The sequence below is a fragment of the Mercenaria mercenaria genome, chromosome 17 (genome assembly GCF_021730395.1).
Source record: "Mercenaria mercenaria strain notata chromosome 17, MADL_Memer_1, whole genome shotgun sequence".
Lineage (NCBI taxonomy): Eukaryota > Metazoa > Mollusca > Bivalvia > Venerida > Veneridae > Mercenaria > Mercenaria mercenaria.
The window spans coordinates 11764774-11781113 of record NC_069377.1 but is presented as its reverse complement, the minus strand read 5'-3'; the positions used below and the strand labels follow the sequence as shown (position 1 = coordinate 11781113).

General features: G+C 35.1%; 1 protein-coding gene across 1 annotated transcript; it reads left to right on the top strand.

Annotated features, from left to right (window-relative positions):
- The first annotated feature begins 839 nt into the window (after positions 1 to 839).
- On the top strand, positions 840 to 16080 carry LOC123537102 (alpha-mannosidase 2-like). Its single transcript, XM_045320664.2, has 2 exons — positions 840 to 2129; positions 12794 to 16080. Exons 1-2 carry the CDS (start codon positions 1440 to 1442, stop codon positions 15089 to 15091), a joined length of 2988 nt encoding a protein of 995 aa, XP_045176599.2. The 5' UTR covers positions 840 to 1439; the 3' UTR covers positions 15092 to 16080.
- The last annotated feature ends 260 nt before the right edge of the window (positions 16081 to 16340 follow it).

Below are 16340 nucleotides of genomic sequence, written 5' to 3'. Positions count from 1 at the left end.
TCGCATTGGAACTGCCAATAACTTTGGCTAGAGGAAAACAGACACATCTGGAAGCAGAAACATCGCACTGGAACGACCAGTAACCTTAGCTAGAGGAAAACAGACACATCTGGAAACAGAAACATCGCACTGGAACGACCAGTAACCTTAGCTAGAGGAAAACAGACACATCTGGAAACAGAACCATCGCATTGGAACTGCTAGTAACTTTGACTAGAGGAAAACAGAGACATCTTGAAGCAGAAACATCGCACTGGAACGACCAGTAACCTTAGCGAGATGAACGCGTTTTTGACCCGTCGTTTTCATCAAGGGATGTAAGTCTGCAATTTTCCTGTGATATAAGATTAATTAACTATAATTTAGTCTTTCCTTTTATCACCACATTGTATGTCTTATATGACATCTGGCTATCGGCCACTAACCGTAGTGTATATGCCTTAAACTCTTACGTTCTCTTCAAGCAGAAAAGGGAAAACTTAAAGCACAATACTAAAAGATAAAAGGTACGTGTACATTTCCCGGAAACACAGAACATCCCAAACCCATTCTTAGAGCCATGAATGACTTAATTAATTGAATTCGAACCCATTTTAACGTGCACAGAAGTGTAGATATTTTCAGGATACAAATATCGCGTAATATAACGAAAACGTCCGAAAATATTTGCGAAGATTAATGAGTACCAAGCCAATTCTTACAGACAATATTAAAGTATAAAAGTATATCCCTTACAAAAACAATATTGATTTCAGGCAGTTATACATCATTTAATCTTGAAAAAAATACCCCCCCCCCCCCCCACACTCCAAAAAAAAAAAAAAAAAAAAAAAAAAAAAGAAAAAAAACCCCCTGCAATTTAATTGAAGGTTTAAGGTATGAAACATAAGACGGCCAGTATACAACTCTCACCGTCTACTGCGTGTATCATTTACAATGTTTTCAGGCCACCTTTTATTCGAAACAAAGACATCACTAGATTAGTTCGCATTCATATTCAATATCAGTATAATCAATATATTTTACGTTTGGAGTAATTTAAGACTGTCATTATGTTTGAATTATTTCAACACACTTTGCCCATAAACATTATTATTTGTGCTATTTAACTGACTTGTCAAAACATGTTCCCGGCTTTCATGTTAATCTTATATAGGCTCGAACAGAACAAAAGCTGGGTCCATTTTTTGACAGGTCAATACACACATGCATATGCTCTATCGAGGTGGCTATGAATGTAGTTAGATATTTTAATTTGTGCAGTAAAGAATGAATAAATTTATTGTTCGACTTGTTCGACTGCTGGTATTTTTTGTACCAATGTTTTTGTATTTTTAATAACTTTTACAAAACATACCGATAGAAGTACAGTCTTTAACCCCGTGGACATTATTTTATCTAATAACAATGTAAAATCAAATCCAAGATGGAATTTTGAAATGGGCATAAACTGGACGTGGAATTCAGTTTTGGATATTTTGAAACATTTTCCAGGCCGCGGAGATTTCTTGCAAATCGATTCAGAGGGTCCATCTGTTTTGTACCCAAACAGAAGCAAGTCGGAGGAGTTGATTAACGATAAATTGTCAGTTTTTGTTCTTTTACATTCACATAACGATCCAGGTTATAGACATACATTAGAAGATTACTACAACTTTAGGGCGAAAAAGGTATTATCTTTAGCTGTCCAGAAACTGACAAAATATAAAGATCTGACATTCATATGGACTGATACATGTTTTCTTGAACGATGGTGGAATGAACAGAACAGTGAAACTAGAAACGAGCTAAAACTACTTGTGCAATCTGGACGGTTTGAAATCGCCCTGGGAGCATGGGTGTCGGCGGACGAATGTATCACACACTACTTTGCCTATTTAGATCAACTCATAGAAGGTTACTATTGGATACGACAACATTTGGGCGTGTTTCCAAAAGTATCTTTTAATATGGACCAGTTTGGATCATCTGCATCTGTGAATTACATAAGGAGTGTGGCCGGTATAAAAATCACATTTTTGAATCATTTACATAAAGGGACAAAGAAGTATTTTAGACAGCACAGACTGCTAGAATTCTACAATCGGCAGCTTTCGGACAAAACGGGGGACGAGGATACATTTATCCATGTAAGTACTTTTTGCCTTAAGAACTCAAACGATTATACGTTTCAATAGGAATTTCAATATTACAACTTTTATATATAACCCGTTAGGAAATAAAATCCAGCATATCACGTGATCAGTATAATAAAGAAATTATGATAACAAAATATATAATTTCATCTTTTTGTTTACAAGTGAATTCTTCTCAAAGAATTGAGAAACGAAAAAACCATTAACCATTACGTATTTTTTTTAATTTGACAAAGGAAGAAATTCAATTTCAGTTTTAGACTTTTCCTGTCTGAATTGCATATGTACGAGAAATATAAAAAAAACAACTCTATATGAATCTAAAACTCTTCATATAGTTTAAAATATAGGATTCAAATTCATACTTTGTTACTATGAGTCACAGTGTATAAAAGGTTTATCTGATTTACATAATCAATAGGAATATCGAATATCTGATACTACGAGGATTGTTCAAATATAATTGCATCTAGAAGGTTTTCTCGCTCAATAATGTGAAAATCACGAGGAAATTAAGATTATTGGGTAAATAAACATGTTAGTTTTACATTAATACCACACCCATTAAAATCCGTTCACTTTAGCTGTGTCTATCGCTCGCTAAACATTGCTTACCCGAGTATACTAATACAAAAATGGTTGGAAGAAGGTCAGCATACGCCGTTGAAATATGGTCCCATATTAAGAATCGTTGTATTCTTGGCATAGGGTGTAAAGACATTTTTGACGAAATAATAATGTTTATGGGCATAATGAAATGTCTTTTTCGACAGTTATTCGTTGGTTTAAGAAATTCAAATGTGGGTAAGTTTCAACAGAAGATGCACCACATGGCCGTCGGCCGAAAACAGCAACGTTTGCCAAGATGGTTGCTAGAGTGAAAGAAATAGTTGCTACTGATGCAAGATACACCACTATGCAAATAGCTAGTATGGTTGGCATCTCATTAGGAGCAGCTCATACAATTCTGAAACGTAATTTGAAAATGAGAAAAATCTGTGCTAGATGGATTCCCCATCTGTTGACAGATGAGCAGAAAAAGGCACGCGTGCAATGCGCAAAATTATTGCTTAAACAGTTTCCAAATTACAACGCACGGTCTTTCGCAAATGTCGTCACTGGTGACGAGACATGGATTCACATTTTTGAGCCCAAACGAAAGATTCAGAACAAAATATGGGCATCAAAGTCTGGCAAAAGACCATGCATTGCAAAGCGGACCATGAGTGTCAAGAAGGTAATGTATGCCATATTCTTCACAACTCGGGGTCATGCCATTCAGGTTGCTGTACCTAAAGGCAAATCCGTAAGTGCGGAGTTTTACAAGACTAAAGTTCTTCGAAAACTGAAGAAATATTTCAAAAATCGAAGACCCGCAACTAGTTTGGTCAATGTCAGATTGCTACATGACAATGCGTCATCGCACAAGGCGTCTATTGTACTTTGAAATTCTGAAACAGGAAAAGGCTGTGTTGTGCTCCCTCAACCTCCTTATCTTATTCGCCTGACCTTGCCCCGTGTGACTTCTTTTTGTTCTCAAGGCTCCAAAAATAGCATTCTGGTCGAAAATTTGTGCAGCGCAAACACCTCGGTTCTGCAATATTCCAGTGTCTTCATAGTATACCTAGAAAAGACTATGAAAATGCCTTCAAGGATTGGATTAGAAGACTGAAACTTTGTATATCTGTTGGAGGTGAATACTTCGAGAGGACCAAATAAAATTTTCATTGAAATCTATCAACTTGAAGGACACATTTTTATGTGCTTAGATGCATTCATATTTGAATAATCCTCGTAGTAACATATATCATTTAACCCTTAAGAAGCTAAATTTCTATTATGAACTTGTTCATCTTCCAATTTGGTCAATACCATTATCTGTTAAAAATGGTGCTAGCGAATAGTACAGATTGCGATCAGACTGCACGGATGTGCAGGCTGATCATGCTCTACACTGGTCGCAAAGGCAGAACCAATCGTGTCCAGCATGGTAGGGATTTAAGAGTTCTGTCTGCTGATTAAGAATTGTCAAATACGATTACCATAATAATATGCACGAATCATTACCGTCATGTTTATTTTAACTGCGAAAAATGATAAATTTTACAATTTAACTTCTGTTGAAGTATCATTGAAAACTTTATAGTAAGTTCGGTTGGGCGCGCAATGTCATTGCTGATGGCGGTTTTTGTAGCCCACCTATGTGTTTTTAGAAGTGGCAAAAAATTCAACTGCTTTATAATTACATATAAGATTAGTATATCTTTATATTTTAGTTAATCGTCATTTAGGGAAATAAATGCCATTTTCACTCATGCTGTTTTGGTGGTTTATTTCCATCATTTTGGAACATATATGAACTCACACCCAATATCGCAATCTACAGTACTGTAATTAGTATTTGCAATGCAGGAGGTGGAAGGGAATATTCAAAAGCATTTTATCGCATTTAATAAATTTTGAGTCGCCCCCTGACAACAATTTCGGTAACTTTATGATGCCCCCTTTGTTTTACGTTTCAAGATTTAGTCGCCATTTCTTGCAGCAGAAGGAAACAGAACATTTTGTGGATCGAGTTTTTTCTTGCGATTTTTGTTTTTTCCACCCGCTTACGGTTAAGAATTTTCTTTTATTTACGGTATTCCTTGCTTATGTTACCTATTACTGTACACTGGTGGTAGGGGAAAGATGGTGGAAAAACGCGATCCACAAAATGTTCTGTTTCCTTCTACTGCAAGAAATGGCGACTGAATCTTGAAACGCAAAATAAAGGGGGCATCATAAAGTTACCGAAAATGTTGTCAGGGGGCGACTCAAAAATTATTAACTGCGTTAAAATGCTTTTTGTCATGTTATTTATATTTTCCTTTTTCAGTAGACAATACACATTCAAATGATACCAACACCATGCTTTAATATTCCATATATTTTAATAGCACTGTTGAATAGAACTTGTTTATTTTTGGACCGGATACCTTAATTAATGTATAGGCGTTCAGTTAATGTTAACTAGGGTGGTGGAATAAGAAATGTCTGGCCATCATGTATCGGACTTACTCATTTTAAATGCAGCAAATGCATGTAATCCACATTGACACGATTGGTTCTGCCTTTGCGACCAGTGTAGATCATGATCAGCCTGTACATCCGTGCAGTCTGATCATGATATGCACTGTTCGCTATTCAGCCAGTATCTTTTTATATCCGTGCAGTCTGATCATGATATGCACTGTTCGATATTCAGCCAGTATCTGTTTGGTAATCACACCTTTTAACAGTTAATAGCACTGTCCATATTGGAAGAGGGACAAGTTCATTTTAGAAATTTAGCAGGGTAAGGGTTAAAACTATTTTTTCCATGATGAACATGAGCTTGTTTGCTTTATTAATCAAAGGCATGCATTTAGCTGTTCTTGTGCATACCTTAAAATCGTCTGCTTTAAACACACTTTTTTTTATTTAAATTGAAATTTTGAAATAAATTAGCGATTACAAATTTAGCTGTTCTCGTGCATACCGTAAAATCGTCTGCTTTAAACACAACTTTTATTATTTGAATCGAAATATTCATTAAATAAGCGAAAAGCCTTATGTCAATTAGTTAAATGGTTTACAATTTTTGGTTTCGCACGGAAGACTTCATTGTGATTATATCAATGTCCTATTAAGGGAATAACCTTGTCATTAGTACTAATTTCAGTTCAAAAAAGAATGTTTGTACATGCCAGTTCAAGGGCAGCGATTATAGGCCTCTTTTCGTTACTATTAAACTGTTCGGATAGGTTACATCCTACGTCATATTCCTGTACTTTGTTACCATATTTTGTGTTATCGACATTAAACCGTTAGAACCGACTTTATGTTGTATATTTTAAACTGAACGTTGTCCTAAAAGTTACGTTTTTCGTTTGTTTAATTTTGGTTTAGCGCCCGCTATTTCATTTATTATTTATTTAATGACAAGTTGTTAATATAACCAGTATGCCTGGATGTTATACCAGAACTAACGTTTTCTTCGTAAATACCTGCCTCTCCATAGGAATCAGTAGTGGGGAAGTGGATTTTTTGTCAGACACAATGTCTTTTATCAAATTGTCAAGGAGAACACACGTCACGCCTGGGAAACCGAACTTAATACCTTGAGAGCCGTAGATCTTGCACAGATTAAATAGTTTCAGGTGGACCTTATTTTTTCAGTAACATAACTGCCAAAATATCTTATTTCAGTTGATTTGAGTCAAGTGTGTTGTTACATGTTACACATGTAGCTTTTTTTTACATTCAACCAATACCTTTATTAATTTTGTTGTACCACTGGATTTCCCTGATATCCCCATAATCAACCCGTTCATGCTGAATTCGCCTTCCAGTGAATGTCCGTTTTCTTTTCTAATGCAATCCGTGAGAAATTCCAGATGTGTCAACAAATTTACCACCACACTTGTTTTGTCGGCCGTATGGACAGTTTCTATGTTTTTATTTGTTTGACTTCATTAATAATAACAAATAAAATGAAGTCAAAATTTAAACAAATAACTATACCATTTAGAAGGACATATAATATATATTCCAAGTTTCCATTCAATGAGTAACAGACACAACTTATTCTTGATGGATATTTGAATAAAAAAGATTGCCCTCATCGACATTTTAATGCAGTGCATTAAATCAGATAGCAAAAACATAATATGTCTGCATATTTATGATTTTGTATCAGGCACATTTGCAAATTTTCAAATTTTAAATTTAAATTGATGACGCAAAATGAAGGAGTTTGCACCATACAGATTTCATAAGGCTCAGTCAACACTATAACAAAGCCCCTAAAAGTTTTGTAGCAGTATAAAGCACTGAAAATAGCCATGCAACAGCCCAGGAACCAAAATATTACTACACACTACATTCACTTGATGTTAAAACAGAGAATTCATCAATGCAGTAATGTGTATCTTATAAATAATGTACATGTGTAATATTATATTACATGACTGTATTCTATTGTTTCTCTGACTGGCTGAAAACGGTTCAAAAAGTAATGAGTACAAATCATATCAACTTATCTTGGGTTATAAATAGTACGATAATAAAAAAAGATCGAAATAGGTGCTTGAAAAACCAATATGAACCTGATCTGGTCTAAAAATAGACGGCAATATTTCCAATTTCAATCGTCCAATTAAATGAGACGTTCCTTGGTGTTCAGCCAATCAAAAACCGGCTTCAATACGCAATCATGAAACCAATCTAAACAAAAATGTCGACAAAAGAACGCTGGAAAGATTCCTGACAGTTGATGAACAAGAATTTAGAAGGATATTAGAAGAAAAGGATGCTAAAAACACACGGAGATCAACAAATAATGCTGTTAAAATATTTAGACAATACCTTAGAGTCAGGAATTTGCCGGAAACCTTTGAAAACTACAGCAATGAAGTGCTTGATGATACTCTGTCAAAATTTTACGTGGAGGTTCGACAAGAAAATGGTGAAAAATACCAAAAATATAGTCTGTATTCTTTACGATATGGACTTAACAGGCATATTTCGCTCACCAAAAATGTGGACATTATCAAAGACTCTGCATTTCAAGTCTCTCAGAAACTTTTTAAAGCTGTGGCCATAGATTTGAAACATGAAGGAAAAGGGGCAATTACACATTATCCACCAACAGAAGAGAGTCTGACCTGAAGAAACTTTATGAATATTTTGACACTAATGACAATGTTAAACTTCAACAAAAAGTATATGTTGGTATAATGCTGTATTTTGGTAGAAGAGGCAGAGAAAATATACATGAACTAACAGTTGGTGACTTTGCAGCTACAACCGATTCAGATGGGCGCGTCTTCATTTATCTGACAAAAGACGAGCAGACAAAAAATCACCAGAATGATCCAAACAGTGCTGATGGCAGGATGTATGCAAAAACCGGTATGTAAAAAAAACAAAAAATCTCACTGAATATAAGGCCTAAAAAAATTATTCGTTGTTTTTCGGTATCCCGAACTACCGTAAAAATTTGTCACAAATGTTTTAATGGCGTTGGATTTTTTTGTGGACATTTTCACTATTTTTATACTGGAGCACTTGCACTTTAGCGATCCCTATAATAATAGTAGTTTAATAATGTCTTATATATCAAAAGTTAAAAGGGGTAACTTTATTTTGAGATGAATATGTTTGGGGCTGCCGCCCCGACACCCCTGGTTTACCACACACCCCCAACTTGCTGCGCATGCGCATTGTAAACTTCCGGGAACCGCTAAAGTGCATTCTACCCTTTATACTTTTCTAAGGGTAGTAACTGTTGTTATTTCTTCATTGTAAAAAAAATCCATTCTTAAAAAATTTCCGACCTACATACCCTTTTTTTGATGCATATTATCGGAAACAATTTTTTTTATAAATGAAACCTAGTGGAAATTTTATTAGATAGATCTTATAAAATGGTGTGCATTAAATCTCAATTTTTATTTTACGAGCCTGTTGCGACAACAGATTACATGTATCTAATTGACAAATGATACACGAGAGATATAATTAATCTCAATTCTTATGAAAGAAGTTTACTGAGTTTTATTCTTATCTTTTTCAGATGATCCACTGTGTCCAGTCAAATCTTTCATGAAATACAAAAGACACCTGAACCCGAAATGTAACAGACTGTTTCAGCGCCCGAATAAAGGAGAGAGAGCCCTGTAAATTGGTACAGTAACGCGCCGCTTGGCCACAATGCCATTGGTGACATGATGCCAACTATAAGTTCTAAAGCCGGGCTTTCGAAACATTATACTTATCATTCTCTTAGGTCTAGTACTGTTCATATTCTTGACAGTAATGAGTTTGCGGGTCGTCACATTACAAGTGTAACTGGTCATAAAGCCTGAATCTTCTTTGAAGACATACACCGGCTACAATACACCAAACATCAAAAGGAAAATGTCGGACACTATATCGGAAAGTTTAAGAAACCAAATAAAAGAAAAAAAGGTTGAAACCAGGAATGAAAACAAAGAAAATGAAATCACTCCTTTGAACACTGAACTGGTTCCTCTTTCAGATTCACAGTTTGATAACTTAGTAACTGATCTCAACACTGATGACACCGATCTGGATGAAATTCTGAAGACCGTGGACACCAGTCTATGTAGAAATGTAGACACTACATACAATTTTACTCGTCAACAGTTTCTGTATTCTGCCGGACCATGTAACTTTCCAATGCCAGTATTCCATGGTTGTTCAAATATTAACATCAATTTCAATGTGAAAAACTAACTCAGGGTACCAAATTGTAAAAAATTCTGAAGACCGTAGACACCAGTCTATATAGAAATGTAGAAAAAAGTAACTTTAAAATATATAAATCTGCTGGGAAAGTGTTGAAATGGACTTTTCATGTGAAAAAGTAACTTTAAAATCTCCTTATTTTAAAAATTGACATTTAAATCTGCTGGGAAAGTGTTGTTTTAGTTACATATTATATTTATGTACATGATTAGAAAAACATATTTATTAAATTGATGTTTCTTGAACTTGTTCATTTTTATTCCGTATTTCTTTATTAAAGATACAATTATAATAACAAGACTGACTATGCATCTATTCATGTAATAAAACAATTATTGACTTTTTCATAGGTTGATATCAGGATTTATCAACCTTCAAAAAGTTATATTCACCTCGCCGAACCTCAAAAAGTTATATTCACCTCGCCGAAGGCGTGAATATAACTTTTTGAGGGTTGATAAATCCTGATATCAACCTATGAAAAAGTCGATAATTGTACATAGTACATGCATGGAATTTGTCTTGGACAAAAGCTGCATGGACTTACATATTTGTCAGCTGCCGAATTATGCTTGTTTGTTGATATCAAGGCAACAGTAGAAAAATATGGTATGTCTGAAATGAAAAATAATTAAAAAAAAAAAACATTCCTAATATATATGTATATATCAAGTCATTCACCATCTATTAGCAGTCAATATGATTTTAAAAGCAGACATTTAAGACATTTAAAAAACAGAAACAAAAAGAAGAACATGTATTAATTTGTTATAGGTAACAGAGACGAAACAGCGGATAACATATTTGAGCCGCGCCATGAGATAACCAACATAGTGCGTTTGCGACCAGCATGAATCGAGACCAGCCTGCGCATCCGCGCAGTCTAGTCAGGATCCATGCTGTTTGCTTTCAAAGCCTATTGCAATTAGAGAAACCGTCAGCGAACAGCATGGATCCTGACCAGACTGCGCGGATGCGCAAGCTGGTCTGGATCCATGCTTGTCGCAAAACCACTTTGTTGGTTTTCTCATGGCGCAGCTCATTTACGATGTAATGGTTATGCAGGAAACCTGATAACATTCATTTCGGGAAAGATTTCATTCTACCACTATTCACTGCAATTCATATATTTTTACTGGAGGAAAATTATGAATGTCACTCCGTGGTGATTGGGTGAAAGTCATTTCTTTAAGTTGCCTAGCTGTTTTCTTGCGCTCCTGCCTTGATCTGCCTTTTTCCTGTGATACCCCTCTAACACACCTCCTATCTCATTAAACGTTTTCCTTGGCATTGAGGGTATACATAGAGGATAATGTTTCATTTAATTCAGCCGTCCTTCTACCGTTACTAACAGCTCCCAAAACTACAGGGACGTTAATGCCATACACTCTATTGATAAGTTATAACTTGTTTCAAGAGTAAAATCCTTCAGACAGCCAAGACTTTGACCTAGAGTGATAATTAAGAGCGCACTTTGTTTCATTTCATTTTACAACGGTCGATTTAACTTCAATGGTGAGTCACAGAGCTTGTTGACATAAACACACCTGAACTGAAATATCAACAACATGGGTTCTCAAAATGCTAAGGTTAAGATCCCTATTACTGGTCAAAGCAAATTCCAGGCTGGGCTGATAGAACCCAGACAGTAAACATTTAATTCTTTCGTGCTTTACTTTAGTTTGCTTAGTTGCGTTCTATGCTTCCAAAGGATCTCCGCAAAGATCTTAATATTTTATAATAATTTTACGGACTGTCTTTGCCATTTTTGACACCTGTTTACAAACTAACCGGTGTGGGTTGGATAGTTCTTTTGTCTTCATTTTCTTTTCTTTCTTTATTTTTTTCCTTATTTCTTTTGTAAGACCCAGAGAAGAGTGCATGCCGGATTACTGCCCAAATTTTACCTGGATACTTTTGATTTATCGCTATTCAATCTATCCAGTCATACACGAAAATGTATGTTAATTGAATAACAGTACTAAATACAGCATATAAAAAAGAAGGCAGGCTTAAGGAATATTTCTCTTTTGAAACGGCTTGTGTTACTATGCTGTTATCATACATTTTCGCCGATGTAACGAGCACAGTCCTTCACGAAATGTCTGTAAATATTAGAAAAGAAAACAACCAACAACATTTGTTTAGATATCCATCAAAGATAGCGGTGCCAACATCGTCTTTCAACATTTGATCGATAAAAAATCAACGATATTTGACTAAATTACTCGATCTTCCTGAACCAATTTATTTTATTTGAACCTATCAGACAACTCGTTTTAACAAACGTCTGGCTTAACTTTGAAAACGGCATAAACCTTCAAACTGCACAAAACACATTTATCGACCATAACGTGTTGTTTCCTGGGTGTGGATTCCACCATATCTATCTTCTGTTTACTTTATTATTATTTTATCATGTCAGAATTTAGAAATTACGAGATATGGTCGTCTTTAGAATAATCACATATCGAACATTGGATATAGATTTTTTAAATTCCTACTTGCACTTTAAAAATGTAGAAAGCAAGTTTCTGATTGGTTAGCGGAAAGGTCGCCTGAACGTGACCTTCTATCGGTTGTCTCCAGTAATATGCGTAGGAGATGGTTTTAATCAGAATGACGTAAACCGTACCTTATCCATACTTACCTTTACGTAATAGATGCAGAAAACCTTCTACTATTTCAACGTAAAACATTTTCATTTTATGAAATATGTTGAATTTTGTATCATTTCTGTTTTTTCTAACTGATATATTGATCATTAATGAATATTTCTGAAAAAAAAAAGATTTTTTATTAAATCTATATATAAATTGATTTTACCATTATTTTGTTTTAAAGATGTCGATAGCATCACCTTTTTTATTCAATGACTATTTCATTGATACGTGTAGAAAAAAAAATATAAAAATATGTAAATGAAACTACGGTATAGATTGGGGGCTCTATAAATGCAATAGGATCTTTAGTTACTACATCAATGATCAGCAAAACACTCCTTGACGCATTGATTAATTTGAATGGGTGTCTTTTATCAGCAGTTGATTAATTATAGATCACGGGCTCTTCTCTGCAATGGCATGCTGTCTTGTTGGTACCTCTGCCAGAACGAAAACACGACAGCAAGATAAATCATTTTTGTCATATTGTCGTGTTGGCGTCCCTACCGGCACAACAACACCAAGACAGGACAGCACTAGAACACGATAAAAGTAGTGCAATGACACGACAGATTTTTCTGTCGTTTTGGCGCCATATTTTGTCGTGTTCTCGTTCAGCCACAGATGTCCGCTTGAAAGAAATATTGAGTAATAGCTAATGTAACACCAGTTAAATACTTTGCTATTTATTGTTTATCATTGCAGATTGAACCATTTGATGATCTTTCCTTCAAAGGAAGTTGTGGACCAGCCAAAATGGTCTGCGTGTCACTGGACTTAAGAACATTCAAGCTTCCGCACCCTGATGAGCTGTCATTTAAACTCCCCAAACTTCTGAACGGCATGCCGTACTGGAACGTGCACCATTTTGCAGAGGTACTTGTTTCCCAAATGAAAATAAAAAGTGACGGTTACTTACATAATGTCCTACTGCTTCCGCTAGGGAACGATATTCTTTACCACACCGCTGGAGAATGGACAAATCAATACAGAAACCTGAAAATATTAATGGCATATATCAACTCTTATAAACCTTTTAAAGTCCATATACAATTTGGAACAATAGAAAAATATTATGAAGAGGTTATGAGACAAACCAAACGGCATAAAATACAATACGCTTTGGCCGCAGGTGACTATTTTCCATACACAAGAGGTCCGAAATATTGGAGCGGGTATTTTACCACTCGCCAGTTTATGAAACGTCTCGGACGAGAACTTCAGGAATCCGTACGTGCGGTAGATCTTTTAATGTCATTTCTTGTCTATAATGGTCCAGGTTTGAATAAGCAGAAGACTGAATACAAAATATTTTTGTCGAATTTGACTTATGCAAGACGACAGCTATATATATTTCAACATCATGATGCAATAACTGGAACGGCAGAAGAGGAAACAGTGAAAGATTTCAAACAAAGATTGTCATCAGCTTTGATTTTGTCACAGGAAGTGATGTCAGAGTTACTGAAAATAGCATTACATATCAGCTGTACACATACTGCTTTACGATACAAACATCCTAACAAAGAAGGAAACTTCAACCTAGTAGGAAAAGTAAGAGATGTCGTAAATATTTCTATTTTTCCTACTACTGTCAGAGATAGAGTGGAAGAATTAACGAAACAGGCTGTGCTAAACGTCAGTGGTGACACAACCAAGTTAATTATATTCAACTCTTTTACTCAGAAAAGAAGGGAACTTATTACGGTGTCAATCAAAACTAAAGGAAGTGTTTTAATCAAGGACCGAAATGATTTCAGTTTTGATTTTGATGTTGAAATATTTAAAGATATTATGAAAGTTACATTTATATCAGAACTTCCACCAGTAGGCATTTCTGTTTTTAATATAGTAACAAATTCAGATAAGACAATTAAACAAGAAGAAACTCCAAAGAAAGGGGAACAGTATTTTGTTTGTCAAACTCATGAAATGAATTTGACATGTTCTATATGCAAGGGGATCCCTTTAACGTTGTGTTCAAAGAAAGAAAATACATGTTCCATTTTCCAAATTGACCTCTTACATTACACGCCAATTAGTGATGCGTATACCTTTCCGGATTCTGGAAAATATACAATTATACAAGACTACTCGTGGCATCGTATCATTAATGGAAAAACGTTTTGCTCTGTGGAATTCTTCTTCAAATTTGTAACGGTGAAGTACGTTCTTCAAAACGTACATGGTGTGAATGGAAGACGAGTACAGATGGAAATTCACGATAATCTATCTAAAGCAGCTGCGAACAATTTTGAAAGTCAGTTCGCCGTAAGAGTAAAAACAAATATTGAGAACAGAAACACGTACTACACGGATTCAAATGGTTTACAACTCATGAAAAGAACATTCAGAAAACATTTATCTTTTGGTGCAAACGTGTACCCAATGACCTCTATGGCGGTTATACAAGATAGATTTCAACGACTCACAGTGCATTCTATTCAGCCTAATGGTGTTGTGAGCAGGGACTCAGGATCATTGGATATAATGATTGACCGGGTTGTAACAGCATACAGTGATGGAACGGTCCGTGAATTCGCAGGGAACACAAATGACAATTTACCAACTTTTACTAAACTGTATTTCCAGCTTGAAAAATCTTTATTTTTTATGCAAGACGGTCAAGCAGAAACGCTGCAACCGTCGTTAGAAGCTGTTATGACAAATGATTTAATTCAACACCCAGTTCACACATTCTTCACTCAGTCGAACTTTGCATGCAGTCAAAAGTCATTCTCATTTCTAAATCGTCAAATTCCTAGTGAAATGATAATTGCAAACATGAAGTGTTTAATAGGAGATGAATTTAATTTGGATGGACTATCAATGACATTGTTACGTCGAGACGTTTCTATTAACAGACCATATTTGAAATTCAATCCGTCTATAATATTTAGAAACGGTTCAGTAACGCTTCATAACATGTTTAAAGATAGTAATATATTCCATGGTAATTTTTCTTTCAAACCACTTGAAATGAAAACATTTTTAATCAAATAGACATAGCAAGGATAACTTTAATCAATAATTCCTTGAGCATTTGTGAATATGTTTATTTATTCTGTTTTTACATAGATCTATAATAAAGTTTAGATCTACTTTTGTTGTTGCTAGAATGAAAAAAAAATTACAATGCATTTTCCCTGAGAGTTTTGTTTGATTATAAAATACAGTTGTCTGTTTAAGAAAAAGATAAAAAATATCGTTCACAAAGTATACACCAAGTAGCAATGAAAAAAGTAAGATCCGGAGGGAATGATAATTTTATCTAACATGTAAAGCAAACAAACTTTGGATCTCTGGTAATTTTTGTACGAATTTGCTAACCCTTTCAACTACAGTGCAATCTCTCCAGAGCGGCTCTCTCTTAAGCAAAATCCTCTCTATAACAACATCATCAAAATTTCCCTAAGCTGGAATATAGACCTACTATCAAATTTACCTCTCCAGAACAACAACCTTTACATAACAGACACTATTTGTATCTGCCAGAGGGTGTTGCAATACAGAGGTTGCACTGTATGTATGTAGGTAGGGTTATTGTAACAGTGTCTTGATGTTGTATTCGGCTCGAGTAGATTTTACCGGGCCTGGATTCTTAGCGAGGTGATTGCACCGAGTGTGATCCGACCTGGTAAAATCCACGAGAGCTAGAGGCATCATTGCAGATCAAAGTACTGTTTTAAAGGCCCGTTTATTAAATACATAGATTTTATATCAGCCAAAATTGTCAATAATATTAGATTGAATTTTCATTTGAAACGGTGAACGTTTGACGCATAGAACGTCGAGACACCATCATGACGTCATTTCTGATGACATATTTGACGTCACAACTAAAACAAATTATCCCAACATTGAATATTTTTCCGTATCCGATGGGAGTTGAATACCGGTTTTTGTAATCATATGTGAAATACGTCCTATGATAAAGTGTAAGATTTGAAGATATATTTTTTATTTTGTAAAATAAATGATTAAAAGTGTCATTTTGGGTAAAAATATTTAATATGTTTGGAGAACAAAATTTTATAAAAAAAAGCATCCATAGTCCCAGTTCGCGATTCTAGTTACCCCCCCCCCCCCTGACTGTCCGTCCACAGAGTCACAAGCAACGACTTTTTAAAATCGGCGTAATCGAGGTAGATTCTTGTTCTACTTCAGTCTTTCAGACATAATTTCATGCATAATGATGATTTAATGGTGAAAAGAAAGAATTTTCTGAATAGCAAATTTATTCATGTGCTTG

What these genes read in the sequence shown, in the direction of transcription:
- LOC123537102 (XM_045320664.2), top strand. Translation starts at nt 1,440, where the DNA reads ATGGGCATAAACTGGACGTGGAATTCAGTTTTGGATATTTTGAAACAT. An exon ending in ACGAGGATACATTTATCCAT is followed by an intron (nt 2,130 to 12,793) that starts GTAAGTACTTTT and finishes TTATCATTGCAG; the next exon opens with ATTGAACCATTTGATGATCT.